This window comes from Homarus americanus, unplaced genomic scaffold, assembly GCF_018991925.1.
Source record: "Homarus americanus isolate GMGI-L3 unplaced genomic scaffold, GMGI_Hamer_2.0 scaffold31037, whole genome shotgun sequence".
NCBI classification, from domain to species: domain Eukaryota; kingdom Metazoa; phylum Arthropoda; class Malacostraca; order Decapoda; family Nephropidae; genus Homarus; species Homarus americanus.
The window spans coordinates 4,055,949-4,082,256 of record NW_024722227.1 but is presented as its reverse complement, the minus strand read 5'-3'; the positions used below and the strand labels follow the sequence as shown (position 1 = coordinate 4,082,256).

Below are 26,308 nucleotides of genomic sequence, written 5' to 3'. Positions count from 1 at the left end.
AAACGTCACCAAATAAAATCCTGGTATGTTGCTCTTTATCTATTTTATATGTTGGCGCTATTGTTCATCTAACGAACGTAGATGCTTCACCCAGGAGAGCCCATCGATATACTATTGTACAGTATATATATATATATATATATATATATATATATATATATATATATATATATATATATATATATATATATATATATATATATGATGGTGTTATATACTGTACAATAGTTTTAACAGAGTTCACTTGTACCATTACCTGCTGGGTATTATTATTATACTCGTGTTCTCTACTAATACTAGTAGACGAGATAAAAGCACAACAGATGTTGAGTAGTAAATGTTGTATACCATGGGTTGGGTACTGTGCTCATAGTGTGTAATGTGATAGTGGCACCCACACTCAGTTGCCACTCAGGATTTATGTGAGGAGTTAGGAGTACAGTAGGTGTTAGTGGTAATGTAAAGAAATGTGGCTGTGTAGCTGAACCCGCTGTTCAGATACTGCACACCATGTTCACCTTATTGATGTACAATACTGCTGTCATTAAGGCAGCGGTCAGTGCTGTCACTTAGTGAGGCAACTGTCAGGCATGTGTCAGTGAGGCAGCTATCCGTGAGGCATGTGTCCGTGAGACGGCTGTCAGTGAGGCGAGAATCAGTGAAGCACCCGTTAGTGAATCGGCTGTCAGCGAGGCGACTATCAGTGAGGCGGCAGTCAGTGAAGCAGCTGCCAGTGCTACAGCTTTCAATAAGGCGGCTGTCAGTGAGACAGCTTTCAATAAGGCGGCTGTCAGTGAGACAGCTTTCAATAAGGCGGCTGTCAGTGAGGCGGCAGGGTTATCTGCACACAGGGCGGTGGTGGCTGCTGATAAGGACACTTCCGGCCCAGGGCAGACCAGGGGCGGCACCCGCCTCCCCAACTCCCTCTCTCTCTTCCTGGGATGTTCCACATGACTGACGTAGTGCTTACGGAAAGGTATACACCCTTTTATATATATATATATATATATATATATATATATATATATATATATATATATATATATATATATATATATATATATATATATATAGTACGCTCTGGACCTGTGCATTGTCGTATACTGAAGAAAATGTATTACAAACTGTAACTTGCAGTGCATTTAACAAGTTAGTGTAAAACAAATCATTGGGGCGCCAGGTTGACTCCAAACTGGGTACTGGGGGTGGGAGACATGGCTAAGCAATTACTGACCTTTTTCCCTCTTAAAACAAAAGTTAATTTGACAGACAGTATCAGGTACAGTGGCATTGGAGAGTTGTTTGTCTAATCAATACTTTCAATACCAAAAGGATACATGGGGTGAACATACAAGTTATTTATGAATCACTGACAATTTGATGTAAAGGTTCTCGTCTGGTGGGAGTGTTATAGAGAATCTCATTTGGTTATGGGTGGGTTGGTGGGCGGATACCAAGGTTGTGGTATCTGTATGGTTGCGTATGATTATGGTGCGTGTGTGTGTGGTTGTTACCTTGTACTTATCCGTATGACTGCGTATGATTATTGTCATATTGTGTGTGTGTGATTGTCTCATACTGTAACTGTAGGGTTGCGTATGATTATAGTGTGTTGTGGGAATGAGAAGTGTAGAACAACTGCACTTTAGGGTCAGGTTACAGTACAGTAGTGATGAACCCACTTGAGCGCGCGCACAGTACATTGCCTAACAGGTTAAGTGGTTACATGTAAGTGGTCAAGTGGCGAGTGTTGCGTCAAGCTGCGCCAGTTGGGAAACTCCGAGAGTTGCTGATACTAACTGCAGTTTGTAGATCGTCGAGGACAAATATTCCTCGTATAATACTTAGTGTGGCGTTTTACGTTAATTATTATGGATTTTATAAAAAAAGTTAAGATTTTCGAATTTATGTGGGACTCAAAATATCAAGAATGTTTAGAACGTATCGAGTTAAGGGAGAACCCGTGTTAAATTCTGTGTTAATTTGGGATGTAATAAAAATTTTCCTAATAACTTGTTTTAATGAAATTATTAAATTTCAATTATGAATGTTATAAACCCTCAAATTGACTAGAAATGCAGTCAAAACTTGCTCTTAATTCCCATACTTTTCTATTCCTCATATATGTTTTTAGGCGAAAATTTTGACTGCGAACGGCGGTATTACTGTTTTCTCCCTTGGGAATGTGTAGATTTTGTTTGGTGTGATAGCCCCTTTAGGAGCTGAAGAATCCACACGTTTCCCCAAGCTTCGCTTATTCACTGTCTGCAATAGTAGTGAAACTATTATTTAAACAAACCTCTTTCTCCCAATTAATCAGAAATTATGCTGAGACAAGGGACACACCAGATTACTTCGCAAAGTTAACAAGCACTGAAAACCTGGACATTGATTATAGAATTTTTTACCTATTTTTTAATCCAGAGGTTATTTTTCTTAATGTTTTATGTAGCGAAAGCAACTATACTCTAATTCAAATATTTGATCTTATGAAACCACCAGACTTTTTTCTTATATTATTGTCATTTGTCAGAACTGAATTTCATACAATATTAACTTCGGTGAAAGGGTACTGGCCTTGATGTTAGAATAAATATTTTGGATTAAAGAATTATATATTTGAGAGGTTGTGCTACATTAATAATGTAAAAATAACGCCCCTGAAAAAAAAAAAATTAATAAATTATAAATATGAAGCATCTCTGCAGACGTTGTTTTGGGCCGTCGCCAGTACCTTACCCCTGCTGTGCATGCTTTGCTTGATCTTCATGTCTGAAACTAGAATTTGTGAGCAAATGTTAGAATTCGTCGCAAAATATTGAAAATTTTTAGAAGTTTACAGCAATGAAAAAAAAAACGTAGTGTGTTGTCAGTTTCCAGAAAAGGGTGGGAGGCATTGTTGCTAATTGAGAAACTCTATTACCGTATCGTATCTAGAGACGGATTGCTCTGGTGAAACTTTATAACAACTAACTTAGAAAACTTACACACATTTCGTGACATCTAATGAGATAGTTTGTGATTTTTGACGATTTTGAGGTCTAGCTTGTCTATAGCTAGTTTTGTTTGGCAACAATGGTATTGATCCTTATTTCGGGGATTAGCCCACCCGGGCACATGTCACATCAGGGCCTGGGGGGCGATAATGTAATAATTATTCATAGTAAGTAAAATTTATAATATAAAGTAAAATTAAATAATTATGATAACAATAATAATAACAATAATAATAATATTAATAATAATAATAATAATAATAATAAAGAACTATAAAGAAATACAAAAATGAAAAAAATCAATAGTGAGAAACGCTATATGTATGTTGTGTTGTCAAGTAAGAGAAACAATTGAGACCTGCAATTGTGTGTAAATGAGGCAGAAAGTCAGATCAGTAACCTGGGACTTGGTCACATATGGCAGCAGAGTCTACCATTTGACAACACATAATGCTTCCAATATCTTCCCAGGCGGCTGTACCTCCCTGTTTGCTAGCTGCCTACTACCATCTGCCAACTGTGCCTTTGTGTCTGCTAGACAACTAATTATACCTTTTGTTATCCTTCATAAACCTGCACTGTAGTATTACTACATATTGCTACGTGTGGATAATGTATCGTGTTAATATTGTAATATTGAGAGATGTGGAGTGTGTTGAGGGGAGAATGTCATGGCCTGTGTTTCTGAGCGCAGCCAGGATGAGTGTTGCATGTCTTGGCTGTATCCATTAGTGTCAGGTGAGGATCCAAGAATATGAAAAGGGGGGAGCGGGGGTCCAAGAAGTTGTGTGTGGGGGAACATGGCAAGCGCAGCGAGCCCAACCAGCTCTCACAGGGGGTTCCCCTGGGGTCCTCCATCCCCTGGTGTTTTTATTTTAAATGTGATCAATATCATGGGCATTTTGAGTTGATATTAAGAGATATTCTGAAGTCAGTAGTAAATACTTTTTACTATACAAAAATGCCTGAGTACAAAACTGCATTAAAGAAAAAGTATTGGAATTTTCTGGTGAAAAGAGGGGTCCAGACCACCCCCCCCCCCCTTGGATCCGCCCTGGAAATCTATGGGGCAGGGGCGTGGTACATATAACCCCCTTTTTAGACACATGTGCAGTACTAGAAATTAAGTAATTTTGGTATCCAGATGTCGTAATGTTCTCCCCACGAGTGTTAATGTTATGCGCTCATATCTACATCACTTGTCTGATGTATGGCTAATGATAGTTGCTTTCCTTTATTCTTGTATTTTTACTTTACATTAAGCTGTAATAAAGTAAGTTGTAGGGCAACTAATAATACAGACATACTTTATCTTTTATGGGAGAGTTTTACCATAAGAAGACAATTACTTGCGCCATGGTTTCTGCTCATTGTCGGCGGAAATCGAGGTAAGAAGAGTGGAAACCGGCTCTCTCCTCTTCCTTTCTTTCATGCATTCAGTCTGCCTGCTGCAACATGCCCATAAATCACTCACCAGAGCCAACATCTTTACTCTCTCCGTTCGTGAGCTATGCTGCTACCCGGATACATCCCCTTCACATTTGCCATCCTTCTCTCTGTTCTTTCGTCTCCTTAATACGTCTCTCGCTCGTCTTGCATCTACCCATCTTAAATTAAGGTATACAATATATTTGCCAGTATCTCTTCCACCTCTTACTACTCTAACCATGAAAAATTAAAATCCATATGTTAACTTACTATGGCTGGGTATCAATTTCCTGTCAACATTCTTTAACAATTGATGTGGATGATTCACATTCCGTTGAAATACTTTGAATAGTACTCAAGAATTTCATATTTATTCCCGGTCGATGTACAGTATTTGCACTCGATCAATCGCGCTGCCCAACCATCAGACGAAGAACAGTTAGGGGGTGTTCGACGCCATTTACGATGACCTTCTTGCCCTGATCTTGTTTCAGGAATACCACCTTTTCTAAGCTCTGGAGAGATCTTGAAGTTTCGATATTTTGAATACTACAGGTACTAGCTAATAATTCCCACCAGGAAACTTGATTCGAGACTCCTCCAAAGCTTCGAAAAGTGCTGAGTTCCATGTGTTAGAGGCGATATTGCTGAAAAAAGATCAGTGCAAGAAGGTCATCATAAATGGCGTCGTACACCCCATAACTGCTCTTGAATATGGCCTGGTCCCGATGTGATCGATCAATGGATCTGTGGAAGATAATTGTATCTTGTTTCAAAATTGGTGTGTCAGACATTTTAGAAAAAATAAATAAAATATGATTAAATGTAAAAAGGACACTAAAAGGAAGTACGGTACAGTGTATTGGTGGCCTATAGAATCAGTTCAGGATAGTTTAAGCATTTATGTTATCCTTCTGTGGGATAATTGGTTGATGAATAATTTGAGGTGGAGCTTCTCATTAGTGCATAAGTTTAGAAAGTATTTAGCCCTTTGTAGGGCAGGTGGTTTCTCTCGGCAGAAGAAAATCGTCTGATGTTAGCTAGACTAAAATACTGTACAAATGTATCGCTGCCCTACAAAGGGTTAAAAACGATGTTGTCATAAAATCATTAACACTGGTACTGTACCATGGTGCCCTTTCACTGTATTGTATGTTCTCCTTCATGTTGACAGAAATGTGTAACGGAGTTTGTGAACGCGGCGTTCAACCTGCCAGTGGAGGTGACTAATACATGTGGAGTTCAGCGGCCTCAGGAGTACTGCCTACAAACTGGCGGCTACGGATCCAAGAAGGCGTGTGAGGTGTGCAATGCCTACGTGCCCGAGCTGGCTCACCCCTCTCACTACCTGACTGACTTTAACAACAACGACAACCACACCTGGTGGCAGTCTGAGACCATGTATGAGGGTATCCAGTTCCCCAACCAGGTTAACATCACACTTAGCCTAGGTAATTACTTTACTAAACATCTTATTTGTATTTAACCATGGCGCTATTATAACACCTGGATCACCATGGCGCTATTATAACACCTGGATCACCATGGTGCTATTATAACACCTGGATCACCATGGTGCTATTATAACACCTGGATCACCATGGTGCTATTATAACACCTGGATCACCATGGTGCTATTATAACACCTGGATCACCATGGTGCTATTATAACACCTGGATCACTATGGCGCTATTATAGCACCTGGATCACCATGGTGCTATTATAACACCTGGATCACCATGGTGCTATTATAACACCTGGATCACCATGGTGCTATTATAACACCTGGATCACCATGGTGCTATTATAACACCTGGATCACCATGGTGCTATTATAACACCTGGATCACCATGGTGCTATTATAACACCTGGATCACCATGGCGCTATTATAACACCTGGATCACCATGGCGCTATTATAACACCTGGATCACCATGGTGCTATTATAACACCTGGATCACCATGGTGCTATTATAACACCTGGATCACCATGGTGCTATTAAAACACCTGGATCACCATGGTGCTATTATAACACCTGGATCACCATGGTGCTATTAACACCTGGATCACCATGGTGCTATTACCCTGGATCACCATGGTGCCTATTATAACACCTGGATCACCATGGTGCTATTATAACACCTGGATCACCATGGTGCTATTATAACACCTGGATCACCATGGTGCTATTATAACACCTGGATCACCATGGTGCTATTATAACACCTGGATCACCATGGTGCTATTATAACACCTGGATCACCATGGTGCTATTATAACACCTGGATCACCATGGTGCTATTATAACACCTGGATCACCATGGTGTTATTATAACACCTGGATCACCATGGTGCTATTATAACACCTGGATCACCATGGTGCTATTATAACACCTGGATCACCATGGTGCTATTATAACACCTGGATCACCATGGTGCTATTATAACACCTGGATCACCATGGTGCTGTTATAACACCTGGATCACCATGGTGCTATTATAACGCCTGGATCACCATGGTGCTATTATAACGCCTGGATCACCATGGCGCTATTATAACACCTGGATCACCATGGTGCTATTATAACACCTGGATCACCATGGTGCTATTATAACACCTGGATCACCATGGTGCTATTATAACATCCTGGATCACCATAGATGCTGCTATTATAACACCTGGATCACCATGGCGCTATTATAACACCTGGATCACCGCGTGCTATTATAACACCTGGATCACCATGGTGCTATTATAACACCTGGATCACCATGGCGCTATTATAACCTGGATCACCATGGTGCTATATAACACCTGGATCACCATGGTGCTATTATAACACCTGGATCACCATGGTATATTATAACACCTGGATCACCATGGTGCTATTATAACACCTGGATCACCATGGTGCTATTATAACACTGGATCACCATGGACTATTATAACACCTGGATCACCATGGTGCTATTATAACACCTGGATCACCATGGTGCTATTATAACACCTGGATCACCATGAATTGCTATTATAACACCTGGATCACCATGGTAATTACTTAACACCTGGATCGCCATGGCGCTATTATAACACCTGGATCCTGGTGCTATTATAACACCTGGATCACCATGGTGCTATTATAACACCTGGATCACCATGGTGCTATTATAACACCTGGATCACCATGGTGCTATTATAACACCTGGATCACCATAATTGCAATATAATGCCTGGATCACCATGGTGCTATTATAACCTGGATCACCATGGATCACCATGGTGCTATTATAACACCTGGATCACCATGGTGCTATTATAACACCTGGATCACCATGGTGCTATTATAACACCTGGATCACCATGGTGCTATTATAACACCTGGATCACCATGGTGCTATTATAACACCTGGATCACCATGGTGCTATTATAACACCTGGATCACCATGGCGCTATTATAACACCTGGTGCTATTATAACACCATGGTGCTATTATAACACCTGGATCACCATGGTGCTATTATAACACCTGGATCACCATGGTGCTATTATAACACCTGGATCACCATGGTGCTATTATAGCTTACCTGGATCACCATGGTGCTATTAAACACCTGGATCACCATGGTGCTATTATAACACCTGGATCACCATGGTGCTATTATAACACCTGGATCACCATGGTGCTATTATAATGCCTGGATCACCATGGTGCTATTATAACACCTGGATCACCATGGCTATTATAACACCTGGATCACCATGGCGCTGGTATAACTGGATCACCATGGCGCTATTATAACACCTGGATCACACCTGGATCACCATGGTGCTATTATAACACCTGGATCACCATGGTGCTATTATAACACCTGGATCACCATGGTGCTATTATAACACCTGGATCACCATGGTGCTATTATAACACCTGGATCACCATGGTGCTATTATAACACCTGGATCACCATGGTGCTATTATAACACCTGGTGCTATCACCATGGTGCTACCTGGATACATTACCTGGATCACCATGGTGCTATTATAACACCTGGATCACCATGGTGCTATTATAACACCGGAATCCTGCGCTGGTGCTAATGCCAACACCTGGATCACCATGGCGCTATTATAACGCCTGGATCACCATGGTGCTAAACCTGCTTACCCGCAATTCGCCATGGTGTATTATAACGCCTGGATCACCATGGTGCTATTATAACACCTGGATCACCATGGTGCTATTATAACACCTGGATCACCATGTGGTGCTGTAACACCTGGATCACCATGAATTGCTATTATAACACCTGGATCACCATGGTGCTATTATAATGCCTGGATCACCATGGTGCTATTATAACACCTGGATCACCATGGTGCTATTATAACACCTGGATCACCATGGTGCTATTGTAACACCTGGATCACCATGGTGCTATTATAACACCTGGATCACCATGGTGCTATTATAACACCTGGATCACCATGGTGCTATTATAACACCTGGATCACCATGGTGCTATTATAATGCCTGGATCACCATGGTGCTATTATAACACCTGGATCACCATGGTGCTATTATAACACCTGGATCACCATGGTGCTATTGTAACACCTGGATCACCATGGTGCTATTATAACGCCTGGATCACCATGGATCACCATGGTGCTATTATAACACCTGGATCACCATGGTGCTATTGTAACACCTGGATCACCTATGCCTGATCACCATGGTGCTATTATAACGCCTGGATCACCATGGATCACCTGGATCACCATGGTGGATCACCATGGTGCTATTATAACACCTGGATCACCATGGTGCTATTATAACACCTGGATCACCATGGTGCTATTATAACGCCTGGATCACCATGGTGCTATTATAACACCTGGATCACCATGGTGCTATTATAATGCCTGGATCACCATGGTGCTATTATAACACCTGGATCACCATGGTGCTATTATAACACCTGGATCACCATGGTGCTATTGTAACACCTGGATCACCATGGTGCTATTATAACACCTGGATCACCATGGTGCTATTATAACACCTGGATCACCATGGTGCTATTGTAACACCTGGATCACCATGGTGCTATTATAACACCTGGATCACCATGGTGCTATTAAAACACCTTCCTTGCAGTATAGACGTAACCCAAATGATGCCAGGCAATTTTGCTGGTCCATATTATGACTGAAGTACTGTACATGATTGCCATCAATTATTTCATTCTGAGAACAGGAAGTGCAGCTGGCGTGGTACACAGTGATGGCTCCAGAACTGTAAAGCGTGTTGAGATAAACAGCCTTGCAAACTGATATTTTTGTCATTGTTACTCTCAAGTGTGTTGAGGTCTGTGGTACAGATACACTGACTGTATTTAACTCCTTCTTATCCCTCACTTCCTGCCAGTGTGAATGTGGTATGATGTTATCTCAAGCTAGGCATAATTATATATAGTACTGTATTTCTGCATGATGAGAAAGGTCACGGTTAAGTTAATATGAATATTATACCTGTAGGTCCGTGGATACATGATGGTCGATAAGCCAAACAAACTCTTATCATTGAAGGAGAGCTTAATGGGATTTTCGTCTCTGTTAACAAGTTTGTTTGGACAGTAATCTGTAAAAAAAATGGAAGAACGTGATAGCCTCAAATGTTCAAGATAGGCATTAGTGGATCCACACCCCATTAAAATGTAATGTACCCTTACTGAAAAAAACCATACGTACATGTACTGTGCATGGTAACTAATGTAGGGAACAGGGTAATAGTAACAGACATAGGGAACAGGGTAACATAGGAACAATGTAGAGAGCAGAATAACGTAGTAACAAACGTAGGGAACAGGGTAATAGTAACAGACATAGGGAACAGAATAAACAAACATAGGGAACAGGGTAGCTAACAAACATAGGGAACAGGGTAACAGAGTAACAAACACTGATCATTAGGATACTATAGGATAGGTTAATTTAGGATATGCTAGTTTATTTTGTCTTAACAGTACAGGGTAACTAAAAAATTATTTTACAGTTGTGACACCAAAAGTGTAAACTACAGATACATCCATATAACATATGAACTAGAAGCAAGGTCTCAAAACCACTAGTGGCACTTCAATTAAAATCCTTTGCCAATATTTATCTTTATATAATAAACAAAGGAGGTAGTGTTAAAGGTAAGATTAATGGGTGAAGGAGGCCCCCATAACCGTATTCTTCCTTCTCACAGGAAAGGCATTTGACATCACCTATGTAAGACTCTTCTTCCACTCCCCGCGCCCAGAGTCCTTTGCCATCTTCAAGCGCACTACTGAAAATAAGGAGTGGACACCCTACCAGTACTACAGGTGAGTGGACACTACTAGCACTACAGGTGAGTGTCCAGTGTAATATCATTCATGAGGAGGACAAATTTTAGTAATGGATACTCTCATTGGTTCCTGGACCCCCACTCCCTAGTTTTCCATTAGTTGATTGATTTACAATTGTGATTTTACAATTATATGGCCCCTTAATGATGTAACCTAACAAAAAAATGAAGGCCTGCATATACAATATTGTACTGTACTGTTCTGTTACTTTCTAAACTTCCCTCTTATGGTTTCTCTCCTCCACTTTGTTCTCTAAATTCTAGCTTCCTTGAGAACCGATCCATGGCAGTTGTTGTCGAGGGATTGATCTCTTACTCTTTTTCTACCAATAGTGGTGTTCCACAGGGTTCTGTTCTTTCGCCTACTCTCTTCCTTCTTTTTATCAATGATTTACTTCACACTACAACTAATTCTATCCATTCTTACGCTGATGATTTTACTCTTCTCTTCACCTCTAACCCCCAATTCAGCAAACTAGATTTGTTTCTAGAGCTGATATAGTTTTATCTATCAATGCGGATCTGTGCAGCATCTCCGAATGGGGAGGTAGAAATTTGGTTAAATTCAATAGTAATAAATCACAGTATTTACCATTTACACTTTCCAAAATATAAGATCTCCCACCAATCACATTTCAGGATGCAATCATTTTGCCAAATTATAAAATAGATATGCTAGGCCTCACCATTTCCTCTAATATATCATGGAAGCCACACACCCACAACATTGCTAAAGCTGCTTCCCGAAAACTGGGAATGCTGAACAGATGCCATAGCTACTTCACTCCTGAGCAGTTGCTTCAGGTTTATAAGGGATTCATGCATCCTTAATTGGTATACAGTCAGTCCTCGCTTAAAGTCGGGGTTACGTTCCAAAAAACGTGACGTTATACGAAACAACGTAAAGTGGATCAATTTTCCCCATAAGAAATAGATAAAATACGGGAGTTACGTTCCTGAGCCTCCCTTTGCCCCATGAAATACATTACATATACAGAAAATCATTGCCATTTCTATAGAAAATATTGCATACATGTACAACTACAGTGCTAAGTTTGTATACCAGTTGGTACTCACCGACGGGCAGAGGTGGTAGAGCGAGTGTGTGGTGGGTAGTGAAGCAGAGGAGGTGGATGGCGGGAGCGGAGGTGGATGGCGGGAGGGGAGGAGTATGGCGGGAGCGGAGGAGTATGGTGGGAGCGGAGGAGTATGGCTGGAGCGGAGGAGGAGGGCGGGAGCAGAGGAGGAGGGCGGGAGCGGGGGAGGGTGGTGAGTCACTGAGACTCTGCGCCGAGCCGAGAGAGCGTAGCGCGGCCAGACGAGAGAGGGTGATGTGCCGTAGAAAGTAGTCCGTGATGAGGCAAAAGACTTAGTATCGGATCACTAGGATGTTAAACGAATTTTTGGTCTCTTAAAGTTTAGCGACGTAGTACCGAAACAACGCTAAGCGGGACGATGTTATACGAGGACTTACTGTACCGCTCTCATATCTGGGGTGGTTCTTCTGTCCAACTGTTAGATAGGGTGGAATCAAAGGCATTTTGTCTTATTAACTCTCCTTCTTTAGTTGATAATCTCTCTTCCCTTTCTCTTCGCTGCAATGTTGCTTCACTTTCTCTCTTTTACAGGTTCTTTAACGGGCAGTGTTCAATGGATTTGGCATCTAGTGTATCACTGGCAAGGCCGTGAGCATGTAACACTCGTCTTGCCCGCGGTGCCCACTGTTTCTGTGTGGATGTTGGTTGTACTAGAATAACCCGTTATACTTTACCTTGACCCTCTTCGCCACTGATCGGCTCGTTAACTGCTTGGGCGATCGGTCACGTCTCTGATACTCACTGTTGGCAAGTACTGGGCATGCACCGGCTCCTAAATATATTGTAACCTGCTCCAGTGTTGGTCAAGTCTGGTCTTGAATGAGCTCACAACACTTTCTGGCAGATTGTTCCAAGAGTTCACAACTCTCACTCCAAAAAAGTTTGCCCTTACAATTCTCTGGACGAGTGGCTTCTTCAACCTTGAGCTGTGACCACTTGTGGGGTGGGCGTCCGCCAGCTCCAGATATGTACATTCGACCAAGTAGTGCCCTCTGAGATGTTTATACACTTTGATTAGGTCGCCCCTTGCCCGTCTGTAGAATAAACTGGGTAGTTGCAGGCAATGCATTCTCTCTGGGTAACTGAGGTTCTGTAGAGCAGGCACCAGTCTGGTGGCCGTCCTTCTTTCCTCACACAGCCAAACTGTGGAATGCTTTGCCTTCTTCTGTGCTTCCATCTGCTTACAATCTTTCTCACTTTAAAAAGCTGGTTTTCCAGCATCTTCGTGGTGTAGATTAAGTCCTTTTCTCCTCTAATTTTTTATTTTTTTATTTTTACTATTATTTTTTCACCCCCCAGATCCTATAGTGGGTTGATGATCTTTGCCCGGGTGGGCTATTCCCCTTAAAAAACAACAAACTATTGTTATGTACTGTATCTGTAATGTGTCATGTGATATGTTTGGTACAGTATAGTGTTCTAGTGGTAATAAAGGATTTTTCTTACAGTGCCACCTGCCGCGACACCTATGGTATCCCAGACTCAACATATGTGAGGCGGGAAGATGAAACCCGTGCACTCTGCACCTCAGAATTTTCAGACATCTCCCCTCTGACAGGTGGCAATGTGGCTTTCTCCACCTTGGAGGGTCGACCTTCGGCTTATAATTTTGAGAACAGCTCTGAGTTGCAGGTGAGCCACTTGCTGTACTTATTTTATCCACATGATGACTTCTCCATGTTTAACCCTTTTGTACGGTTTCCGTCTGATCTGAATAAAATCATCTGGCGTTAACCAAATAGAATATTGTGAGAGGGTTAATAGTTCATGGATGAATACAGTACAGTATACAGTTTCTTATAAGTATTGGCAAATTAATATTGATATTTTCCTATAGATTACAGTACACACAACTAAAGTCTTTATATTATATGTACCCTGTACTGTATTGTACTGTATATTCTATATTAATACAGAACTGTATTGATAAAATAATAGTTGATTTTAGTCTTTGTAGAAGGTATCTAACCTAATTTAATGTATCCTAACCATATTAACTGGATTTAATCATCTCAAACTCAAACTAACTGATGTCAATCTAAGTAGGCCCACAAACTTCCAGTTTATCTAATTTTGGTGCAGAGTACAAAAAATCAGTAATGGCAAGTTTAACTGTATAACTGGCTGTAAACAAGGCATCATATAATTCTTGGGTACTATCATTTTAAATGTTACAATAACTGTTGCAGTATTTGTGTTGTGTGAACTCTACATCTTATAATTCCCCCAAAACAGGGACATTAAGATATTCATTCAGTAATGTGTTTGTCTTGGTGTAATAGTGATGAGGTGAAGTATTCAAACATGAATGGTGACTATTCATGGATTGTCTTGCAGGAATGGGTCACAGCCACTGATATCCGTATCATCCTTGACCGCCTCAATACCTTCCGAGATGAGGTCTTTGGTGATCCCAGGGTGCTCAAATCCTACTTCTATGCCATCACCGAATTTGCTGTGGGGGGCAGGTAAGGCATAGAGTTAATGGTGGTTTACTGGATATGTTGTATGAGGGGCAGTGGGCGGATATCTTGTCATCGTTTTATGAAGCACCATGTTATATTTATTAAATTTAGATAATTTTGTCTTTTCTTTGGAGGCAATGAAACCATGGTTTCATTGGCGTATAAGTCGACTCCCTTTTTCAAGCAAAAAAATCTGGTCATAGAGGTATACCTACCGTATATGTCGACTCCCCAACTCCAGCAGCTGTCAAGTGTTGTGAAGGACCAAGTCAACCATCAACACACATACATAAACAGGTAAACAAGCCGCTCTATGCATGACGTCACACACAACGTCATTAGTGACGAACCCAACAATCACAACAACACTGAACTCAGTTGACTTCCTGCTCATTCCACCACAGTCCACACACAACCACTGACCAGACAGCTGACAGCCATGACCCCTCCTGCCAAATGAACAAAGTATGAAGCTTGTTTCAAGCTGAGGTTATTGTGTGTGCCAACTCTACAAATAACTGTGCAGCAGCAGCAAGGGATTATGGAATTAGTGAAAAACCTGTGAGGGATTGCAAGAAGAACGAAGATACAATAAGTAAAATGGCAAAGAAAAAGTGTGCCTCACGACATGGCAAAGCTCAGTGGCCAGAAATAGAACATTTGAACAAGTGGATCCGTGAACACCGACAGAATGGAATCACAATAACAAGAAATAACATCTGCGTGGAAAGTATCAAGTGGGCAAGAGCAAATCCAGACTCGAATAAAAATTTCAAGGCTGCCCCAAACTGGTTTTCTAGGTTTATGAGAAGAAATGAATTGGTGCTGCGGCAGAAGACCAAAATAACTCAAAAACTTCCAGCTGACCTCGAACACAAAGTCACCGCTTTTCAACAGTATATTATTGATCTACGGAAGACACACAACTTTCCGCTGTGTCAAATTGCCAATATGGACGAGACCCCTCTATTTTTCGATATGCTCAGCAATAAAACAGTTGTTTCTAAGGGAGTAAAAACCATCATAATGAAAAGTACAGGACACGAGTAAACAAAATTCATTGTGGTGTTGAGTTGCATGAGTGACGGTACAAAACTGAAGCCTATGGTAATATTCAAACGGAAAACCTTGCCTAAATTAATATTCCCTCCAAGTGTTTTTGTTCATGTCCAAGAGAGTGGATGGATGGATGAAGATGGGGTGAAATTTGGGATTGAAAATGTGTGGAATAAGAGGACAGGTGGACTGTGCAAAGAGAATAGCCTGTTTGTGTGGGACCGGTTTAGCCCAGGAGGTTTAACATCTATTCTGCAACCTTTAGATGTCAGCATTAACAAGCCATTTAAAGAAAATGTTCATGCAGAGTGGAACAAGTGGATGGTACAAGACGTACACAAAGGGAGGGAATATGCGCACTCCACCACTTCATGCACTGTGCGAATTCGTTGCCAAATCTTGGGATGCCATTCGAGTAAAAGTTATCACAAAGTCCTTCAAGAAATGTGGTATCTCTAACCCGATAGATGGTGAAGAAGACGATATGTTGTGGAGAAGTTTAGACAAACAGGACAGCAACACTGAAGACAAAGACGAAACCAGTGATTCGGAGTCGGACCCTTATGGTGACCTACATTTGTCTGCTACCCATGAATATGACTTTGACTTTGAAGGTTTTTAGATAGGGTAAGTTTAGAGTTCACTTGTAAATAAAATAGCATTGTTTTTTTGGAAGATATTTTTATATTGTATGTCAATAAAGTGCAATTTTATCAGATTACATTGACTTCGTTTTACCTACTGCATGGTTTCACACACTTGATCACACACACTCGATCACACACACTCGATCACACACACTCGATCACACACACTCTTAAAACATCAATAACAAAAGGTGTTTAAAAACTACTGAGAAAATTTTTATTTCATCCATAATAGAAATAGAGCAATTATATTAAAGGTAAATATGAAGGTTGTAATACCAAATACTCTCACTTACGGTCATGATTTTAGAGGTCATCATTTTATACCCATCATATAAGTCGATCCCTTAACTTTGGACACTAAAAATTTGGCTTCAAAGGTCAACTTTTACACTGCCATATACGATAAGTTAGGTTAGTTTAAGTCATGTTAGGTAATGTTTATTGTAAATGCCTTAGTTATGGACGTCCAGGTGATGGGCAAGTCGAAGGGAAAAGATTGAAACCCGCCTTTTGACGCATTCAATATTTATTGGTGTGGTCAAAACCTGCAGAGAACAAGGCGTTCATTAGTATTACATGGTGATGCATCTGCTACATAGTTAGTTAGTCTCACACAATTTCATCTTAATTACAATTGATTATTAAGCATAGTGACATGATACAAAGTTCATAACTCTATTAATCTTAGTTACGCTTCATTCCGCTTTGTCTTATTACTCCATATAAGGCAGAAACGAGTAGGCATAATTAGTCAACAATATTTCAGTACTGAGGGGTATGTCATCACTTAGGTTGTACTTACAAGTGCGGGTTAATGCGAACCAGTATGGCATTCCAAGGGACAATAGTACTGCGTAAATTGTTCCCGCACAAAACTCGGCCAGGATTGCGAGTTGGTGTTCACCACTGCTAGCAGAGGGCTGGTCCTCACAGCATCACTGGAGAGGGCAATCTGCTATCATGGAGGCCAGCCGCTACATCTGGCGAGGTCACAGGTCGTGTGGGGGGTCGCGGTGTACGTGGACGCAGGCTGAGAGATTTAATGTTTTTTTGGGTAAGGTGGCAATCGCCAGCACTGTAGCTGAAGCCAGCGGAGATAACATTTATAATGGTAACGAATCGTCCGGTGACAATACAGTGGGGTATGCTATAACGAACGTAATTGGTTCCAGAATCTCGTTCGTTATAGCATTCGTTCGTTATAGGATTAATCCGTTCCAGGCCCCCAAATACAACCGCTTAACACTGAAAAAATTCTGTGGAAAATGTAAAAAATACGGTACTTTATCTTACCTTAGTGTTATTCAGCATGCAGGTACCCCTAAACACTGGCACATCACTATCACTTCCACTGGGAGTCTTGGCTTTAAGGTCCTCAAACAATTGTTTAGCCTTCTCACAAATTATAGCTTCACTAATGTTACCACCTGCCATTTCTTTCTCCTTTATCCACACTAAGAGTAAATTTTCCATCTCTTCAATCACATTACACCTTGCTTTGCTAAGTCTAAAGATTCCCTTAGCCACTTGCACAGTTTTTAACTCCTCTTTATTCTTCAAAATCGTACATATAGTCGATTTAGCCATCCCATATTCATCACTAAGTTTCGCAATGCTTCTTCCATTCTCACGTTTCTTTATAATTTCTTTCTTAGTTTCAAGGGTTATTAGCTTTCTCACTCGCTTTGGACGACTCATTGTTACAATTGTATACTTGTATAACAAAATAGTTATACAAATAACGCGAATTTCCACATCAAAAGACGAAATTTCAACAATAACAGTGGTGCACTGGCTACACAATGAGACAAAGATGGCGCCTGACGCTCTTGTTGTGGGTCGCGGTACAACAATATTCATGCGCCAGGCGAAATAGTCCGGTATTCATCCGCGTTCGTTGTAGGAGTTGCGTTCGTTATAGCATTCTCAATTTTATAGGTAAAACCGTTCGTTATAGGAATATTCGTAGTAGGATCCGTTCGTTATAGCATACCCCACTGTATGTCCTAGAACCATGAGGGGCATGGCAGTGGTTGGTGTAATATACTTGAAGCATGATGACATTGTGGTTTATGTTGTGCAGCATAAGGCATGATGGTGTGTGTGTGTGTATGTGTAATAAAGATTAATAATAAGGGTTTTTGAAAAACTTCAGCAGCCAAACGGTTGAAAATATACATTGGGCAGAAATGTCTTATTACATACACAGACATGGGGGTGGGTGGGTTGTTTAACAAAAGCTTTCATTACTATAAGGAAAAGAAACACGAGTTTTAACATACAAATTATACTTTACAGTTGATGGCAGGTGCTGGTCTCTTGCCCTACTGTGTGAGGTCAAGTAGACCACATGGTGCAAAAACTCGTCTATAGGTGTTGACATGAAGGACCTCATATGCTACTACAGTAACTCACTCACATTTGTCTTGAGGGACTTCACATGATGTTGTAGCAACTCAGTCATTATGTTGCAGTGTCATGGAAACACCATGTGGTGTGGTGTCACAGCACCTAACTTTTTGCCAAGTAGTGTTGTGGTACCTCAGTTAGATATAAAGCCAACCCATGGTTGTTCCCAGAGTAGACTGGTTAACACTATACTACCTGGTCAGAAGATGATGGTCGGTTCCCAGGGGCAGTTATTGCTAGGTATTCTAGGACCTCACTGGTGGGTGTGAAGGTTAACGTGGCCACGACTCTCTGTTGTTACTGATTTCACTTCTTTCCGAAACGAAATTGAGACTTTTGGAGGGATTTTTCTGCTATTGCGTCAGTAAAGAGGGAGTTGGGTGGAGTGTGTATGTGTACAAGCTAAAAATATACAAAAGATATAGGTGGTACATATACTGTAATGACATAGGGAGGGGGTCATTTAGCAAGGAATTTCAGCATAGTTACAATACAAAAGGGAGATTGACAAAGAGTGAACATGCACATTTTCTACAAGTTGTTGATTTTTAGAGTGGTTAGAATGGGGCTATTCTTGTAGTAAACAGTGTGTGGTTGTATAGAAATCCATAGAAGCTTTGGCAACAGGTGAAGTCCCTTGGATATAATGTAGCTATAAACTGAAAGGATTTAAAGTGTACTCATTCCAGTTGCAAGGCCTCAGGTGAGACTCCCATTGTTATTTTTTGTCATTGCCCCCTGAGTTGGGAGTGGGTAATTTGCATGATCATTGTCATTCTTGGATCTGGTAGATATTTTCAAGTTCCATCTTGGGAATTGATGTATCTAAGGATGTAAACTTCTTAATTCTTGTACAACAGTTGCTAAATCATCAGTCGATAAATTACTAGCTGCCATATTGCGTTGAAAACACCAACTTCTCGTCCGTTCAGCACAGTTGAGCAATGTTGGATCTGGTTAGTACTGCCTGGGAACACCAGATACTGTTGGCATAAGGACCCTACTGGAAATAAGCATCTCATGGCTTTGTTAGCTATCCTTGGTCATATTACCAGACTGCTTACTATTGTATACCTGCGATCCTGCACTGTATACCATACTTCCATAGTCTGTATATATGTACTGTACAGTACAGTATACTGTACAACTACATTTTCTATATAGGTGCTGAACTGCATACGATAATACCCCGGTTAGCGCTATCCCTTAGAGCGCTGTTTCATTATGGTGCTCTTGCTTACATCTTGGAGCTCTAGTTTTACATAAAAAAAAAATGAAAATTCATAAAAGAGTAAAAAATCATGATTCTGAACATTCACAGCACGCTGAGAGCAACTCTTTGTTTATACTCACTAGGCACATCAGAGCGCCGTACACACATACTGTACAGTATGCTTGCAACCAATCAATGCCTAGTGCTCCCCTCTGTTTGTTCAGTAAATTTTGTTTTATATTATTGACTCAAGAAAAGGCAGTCAACTCTAGATGCCTTCTTCAAGAAACCACTGAAATACAAGGAGGAGCCACATCCTGGCCCCTCATCCCAGGAGTAACCATGTTTAGGGTTTAGATGTTAATGCCCTCTGGTTCTTTTCAAGTTTAATGTCAGGTGGAACACTTTCACTTTCACCAAGGATATTGAACACGCTGAAGGATATTTGTAACAAGATATTTCTATTTACAAGTATTTACACATGAACATATGTAGGTATGGGAGTGCCGGACTGTCATTCAGAAGAGATGTCGTGAGTGTAGACATTAGATGTGAAGCGTGGGGTCATATATATCAACACGGAACAGGTTGCAAATAGGGTCTTCTCCTCAACAAAAATGGCGCTGGAGAGCAAGTATCCTCCTAACCGGCACAGGTACTTGAGAATGAACCCGGGAGGAACAGCACAGAGTCTAGGACTGACAGAGTCCTAGCTGGCGTGCTGACATACAGGGCTAGGAGTGCAGCCGCTCACACTGATGTGACCATGAATAAAAAAAGCTGCAACAATACAGTACTTTTAGAATATTGTCCTATTAATTTGGTAGTAACAGTCAACATGCCATTACATTTGCAAGATTTATACACACTAAGATGTTCATACATAGTAATTGACAAACATACCGGTATTACACAAGGCACTCTTAAGACACAAATAGCACCATAAACCACAAATGATAATAAATATGGAATACTCACAGGTAGTAGGTAGAGGAAGGGACCCTGCGCTATGACTGTTCGAGCTACCCGTGAGCAACACCTGCTTCATATGCAGAACAAACCCAACACTGAACAACACTGTACCAACAATCATTGAACTGGAATATAAACCTCTTACAAACCACTCCTGTCCTATGTTGTCTCCCACTGCTGTTGTGATGTGATGCTGCTTAAGGTAGTACTCATGACTACAAGTGATTATTAAATGTGTTATAATTTTATATAAAGTTTAGGTCTTATTGTGCGTGGTGGCGGGTTGAATGTCAGCTGTTGAGAAGCACTTGGCAACACACCTGGTGTGTGTTCATTTTACTTATTTTATAGTTTTATATTATATTTTCTTTGTTTCTAAACCACATTAATGTATTGTAATCATTTTGTTTTTTTCCATAATGAGCACGGACAAGTGATGAACATGCTGACTAGGTAGAGAAGCTGGGTGGGTTGTCTCGTGTGAGATCGACACTCAGTGTAAGGGCAGTTCACAGGGTCAGACATGTATAAGCTAGTTCGTGTACTATGGATGCCTGTACTCTGCGACTGTACTGTACATGCCAAACCAATTATAAACTTGAATGATGACTTCACTGAATAAATAATATTATTTTTCATGACATTATGAAAGACAGTAAGATCAAAGTACCTATTGGCAGCATCCTCTAATCTCCAAGGCTGTTGATTGGCTATGAGCATGATATCTCAAGCTGCTCATTAGCTTGGGCATTTGACTTTGTTGGCAGACCAAGGTAAAGCTCTGGAGCTCTCAATATTCCCTGTGAGGGTGAATATCTTATATTTTCACTCAATTTTCACTGCACTAGAGTGATGAATAAGCCAATAATTTTGCTTTACTTTCACAGAGTACAGTATGACCTTTAGAACATGTAGATTAGAGCAGTATTATTTGGATTAAATAGAGAACTTGAAACGAGTGCTTGACTTTATGTAAGATGTGATGTGATATTTTTCAAATACAGTACATATTTTGTGTATACCCTGTACAGTTCCGTATTGTACAGTATTTGTGGGAAACAGGCATTCCAACATATGATGATGCACTGGAGAATACAGTACAGTACTTTATATCAAAGCATTTAATCCAGCATTTGAAGTTGTGAGGAGTGGAAAGTAACGATATTTTGTTTTTAGGACTGTACATTGTTGTATGTGCAATAACGATGCTTTATAGAGGAAGTGAGGGTGATGTTCACTGTCATAGGTGTAAATAAGTGGTGTACTGTACATGATTTCAGGTGTAAGTAACAGTAGTGTACATGGTTTTAGGTTTAAGTAACAGTGGTTTACTTGGTTGCAGGTGTAAGTGTAACGGGCATGCATCAGAGTGCGTGCCATCAACAGGGCTGGATGGGTTGGAGCAGCTGGTGTGTCGCTGTGAACACAACACTGCTGGCCATAACTGTGATGAGTGTCTTCCTTTCTACAATGATGCTCCCTGGTCCAGAGCCACCTCCATCAATGCCTACCAGTGCAGACGTGAGTACTGAATCCTGTCTTTTATGTTCCACCACCCTCTTGTAACCTCCACCCACCACCCTCTCATTCCCACACCCAACACCTTCATATTCAGGGCCAGATTCAGGCCATTGCAACGAATGTATTTGCATCACTCAAAAAATTCAGACTGTTGCAAAGGTATCATATGCATCGGTCAAATAATTGACCTATTGTTAACGTAACCAATGTCAGTGTTGACATGTGTGGCCCATCAGCTGCTGACCGTAGCTGTCACTTTTCGTACTTGAGTGGCAGGTTTGACAAACTGTGCCCAGGGATGGGATAATCAGAGCGGAGCCTGGGGGTGGGGTAAGGTCACAGCTCACAGGTAAGGTTACATTCACATCAACTCCTAACTCACATCACCTGAACTTCAGCTGGGATTCCCCCTTGAGGCATCATGCAGCGGTCTCCTTTGACAGTGTCAGTTAACCAGGGCTGAATTAAGGTTGTGAGGGACCTGAGGCTGATAAGAGGGAAGGGCCAATATATATACTGTACTTCCATACATTATATGCATAAAAAGGAGGTATTTAGTCTAGTATATAATAACTGTACAGCCTTAATAAACATAACAAAAGTCGTTTACTTAACCACCTTGTAAAGTTGTGAACTGGTGACAAAGATTTAAGTTTAAGAAACAAATTAAGGCCTAAACTCGAGGGCCAAAGGCTACAGCCTTGTGGTTAATCCGGCCCTGCAGGTAACACATTTGAGGCCAGGATTCCTTACATGGAATTCTGTACACACCTGCTGTATTAGGTGCTACTATAGTGTGCAGTCTATAAGATATTTAGGTCAGGTTAGATCAGGTAAGGTGAGGTGAGGTGAGGTTAGGTTAAATTAAACAAGAATCGTTGTAGATTGCCTGCTACAGTAGCACCCTGTATTATCTCAGGTAAGGTCAGGTCAGGTCAGGTAAGGTAAGGCAAGGCAAGGCAAGGCAAGGCTAGGTTAAGTTAAACTGAGGATATCTTTGTAGACTGTATGCTATGGTAGCACCCTGTATTATCACTGATAGTTTTATTTCTTACCTCCCTCTTGTTCCCTCACCCACCACCTTCATGTTCCCTCACCCACCACCCTCATGTTCCCCCACCCACCACCCTCATGTTCCCCCACCCACCACCCTCATGTTCCTCCACCCACCACCCTCATGTTCCCCCCTCACCACCTCATGTTCCCCACCCACCACCCCTCATGTTCCCCACCCACCACCCTCTCATGTTCCCCCCACTCACCACCCTCATGTTCCCCACCCACCATCCTCATCTTCCCCCCACCCACCACCCTCATGTTCCCCCACCCACCACCCTCATCTTCCCCCCACCACCCTCATGTTCCTCCACCCACCACCCTCATGTTCCCCACCCACCACCCTCATCTTCCCCCACCACCCTCATGTTCCCCACCACCATCCTCTTCTTCCCCACCCACCTCATCTTCCCCCACCACCCTCATGTTCCCCACCACCCTCATGTTCCCCCACTCACCCACCACCCTCATGTCCCTCCCACCCACCACCCCTCAGGTTTACCCACCCACCCACCACCCCTCATGTTTCCCCCCACCCACCACCCCTCATGTGCCCCCCACCCACCACCTCTGCCCCCACCACCACCCTCATCTTCCCCCCACCACCCTCATCTTCCCCACACCATCCTCATCTTCCCCCACCCACCACCCTCATCTTCCCCCACCCACCATCCTCATGTTTCCCACCCACCACCACCCTCATGTTCCCTCCACCACCCTCATGTTCCCCCACCACCCTCATGTTCCCCCACCCACCATCCTCATGTTCCCCCCACCCTTATATTCCCCCCACCACCCTCATGTTCTCCCCACACCCCTCATATTCCCCACCCCACCATCCTCATGTTCCCCCACCACCCTCATTCCCCCACCACCCTCATGTTCCCCACCCACCATCCTCATGTTCCCTCCACCACCCTCATGTTCCCCCCACCACCTTCATGTTTCCCCACCACCCTTATGTTTCCCCCACCCACCCTCATGTTCCCCCCTACCCTCATGTTCCCCACCACCCTCATGTTCCCCCACCCACCACCCTTATGTTTCCCCCCCACCACCCTCATGTTCCCCCCCACCCTTATGTTTCCCCCCTCCACCCTCATGTTCCTTCTCCACCACCTCATGTTTCACCACCCTATCCTCATGTCCCCCCACCCACCATCCTCATGTCCCCACACCACCCTCATATTCCCCCCACCCACCATCTCCTGTTCCCCCACCACCCTCATGTTCCCCCCCACCCTCATGTCCCCACCCCTCATGTTCCCCCCCACCTTCATGTTCCCCCACCCACCACCCTCATGTTTCACCACCCACCACCCTCATCATTTCCCCCACCCACCATCCTCATGTCCCCCACCCACCAACCTCATGTCCCCCACCACCCTCATATTCCCCCACCCACCATCCCTCATGTCCCCCCACCACCTTCATGTCCCCCCATTTCCCCCACCACCTCTTGTTCCCCACCCACCACCTTCATGTTCCCCTCACCCACCACCCTCATGTTTCCCCACCACCACCCTCCATGTTCCCCACCCACCACCTCATGTTCACCACCCACCACCTCATGTTTCCCCACCCACCACCTCATGTTCCCCACCCACCACCCCTCATGTTCCCCACCACCATCCTCATCTTCACCCACCATCCTCATCTTCCCCCCCACCACCTCATGTTCCCCCACCAACACCCTCATGTTCCCCCACCACCCTCATGTTTCCTCCACCTCATGTTTACCACCCTCATTTTTCCCCCACCCACCACCCTCATTTACCCACCACCCTCATGTTCCCCACCCACCATCCTCATCTTCCCCCACCCACCACCCCTCATCCTTCCCCACCACCCTCATGTTCCCCACCACCCTCACATTTCCCCCACCACCCTCATGTTCCCCCACCACCTCATGTTTCCCCACCCACTATTCCTCATGTTCCCCACCATCCTCATGTTTCCCACCTCATGTTTCCCCACCATCCTCATGTTCCCCCACCCCACCATTTACCACCTCATGTTCTCCCCACCCACTCACCCCCACCATCCTCATGTTCCACCACCCCTCATGTTCCCCCTCATTTACCCACCATCCTCATGTTCCCCCACCACCCTCATTGTTTCCCCCCATTCATGTTTCCCCCCACCACCCATATGTTCCCACCATCCTCATGTTTGCCACCACCTCCTCATCTTCCTCATCTTCCCCCACCCCTGCCTCATCTTCCCCCACCCTCGTGACCTCCACCACCTCATGTTCCCCACCCACCATCCTCATATTCCCCACCATCTCATGTTTCCCCATCCTTATGTTCCCCCACCCTCATGTTCTCCCCACCACCCTCATATTCCCACCCACCCTCTGCTTCCCCACCCACCACCCCATGGCCTTTACCCACCACCTCATGCCTCCACCCACCACCCTCATGTTGCCCATCCTCCCTTCACCCACCACCTCATTTGCCCACCACCTCATATTCCCCACCCTCATGTTTCCCCACCACCACTTCACCCACCCCTCTGTTTACCACCATCATCATTTCCCCCCCACCCACCACCCCTCATGTTTCACCCACCACCCTCATGTTTCCCCACCCACCACTCCTTGTCCCCCCACCCACCAACCTCATGTCCCCACCCTCATATTCCCCACCCATCCTCCCTTTTCATGTTTCCCCACCTCTTGTTTCCCTCACCCACCCTCCCATGTTCCCCTCACCACCTCATGTTCCCCCACCACCACCCTCATGTTTACCCACCACCTCATGTTTCCCCACCACCACCCCTCATGTTCCCCACCACCTCATGTTTCCCCCACCCACCACCTCATTATTTCCCCACTCACCACCCTCATGTTTCCCCCACCTCATCTCATGTTACCACCATCCTCATCTTACCACCTCATGTTCCCCCAACACCCTCATGTTCCCCCCCTCCTCATGTTCCTCACCCCTCATGTTTCCCCACCTCATGTTCCCCACCCACCACCTCATGTTTGTTCCACCCACCACCTCATGTTCCCCATCCTCGTCTTCCCACCTCATCTTCCCA

General features: G+C 43.1%; 1 protein-coding gene across 1 annotated transcript in view; it reads left to right on the top strand.

The window, feature by feature from the left end:
* The window catches only part of LOC121862312 (laminin subunit gamma-1-like), a 114,647-nt gene that overhangs the window by 21,394 nt on the left and 66,945 nt on the right, over positions 1 to 26,308 (top strand). Inside the window, 5 exon segments of the mRNA XM_042360468.1 lie at positions 5,599 to 5,875; positions 10,681 to 10,798; positions 13,367 to 13,550; positions 14,256 to 14,386; positions 22,026 to 22,204. Of these exon segments, the coding sequence (XP_042216402.1) occupies positions 5,599 to 5,875; positions 10,681 to 10,798; positions 13,367 to 13,550; positions 14,256 to 14,386; positions 22,026 to 22,204 (889 nt within the window).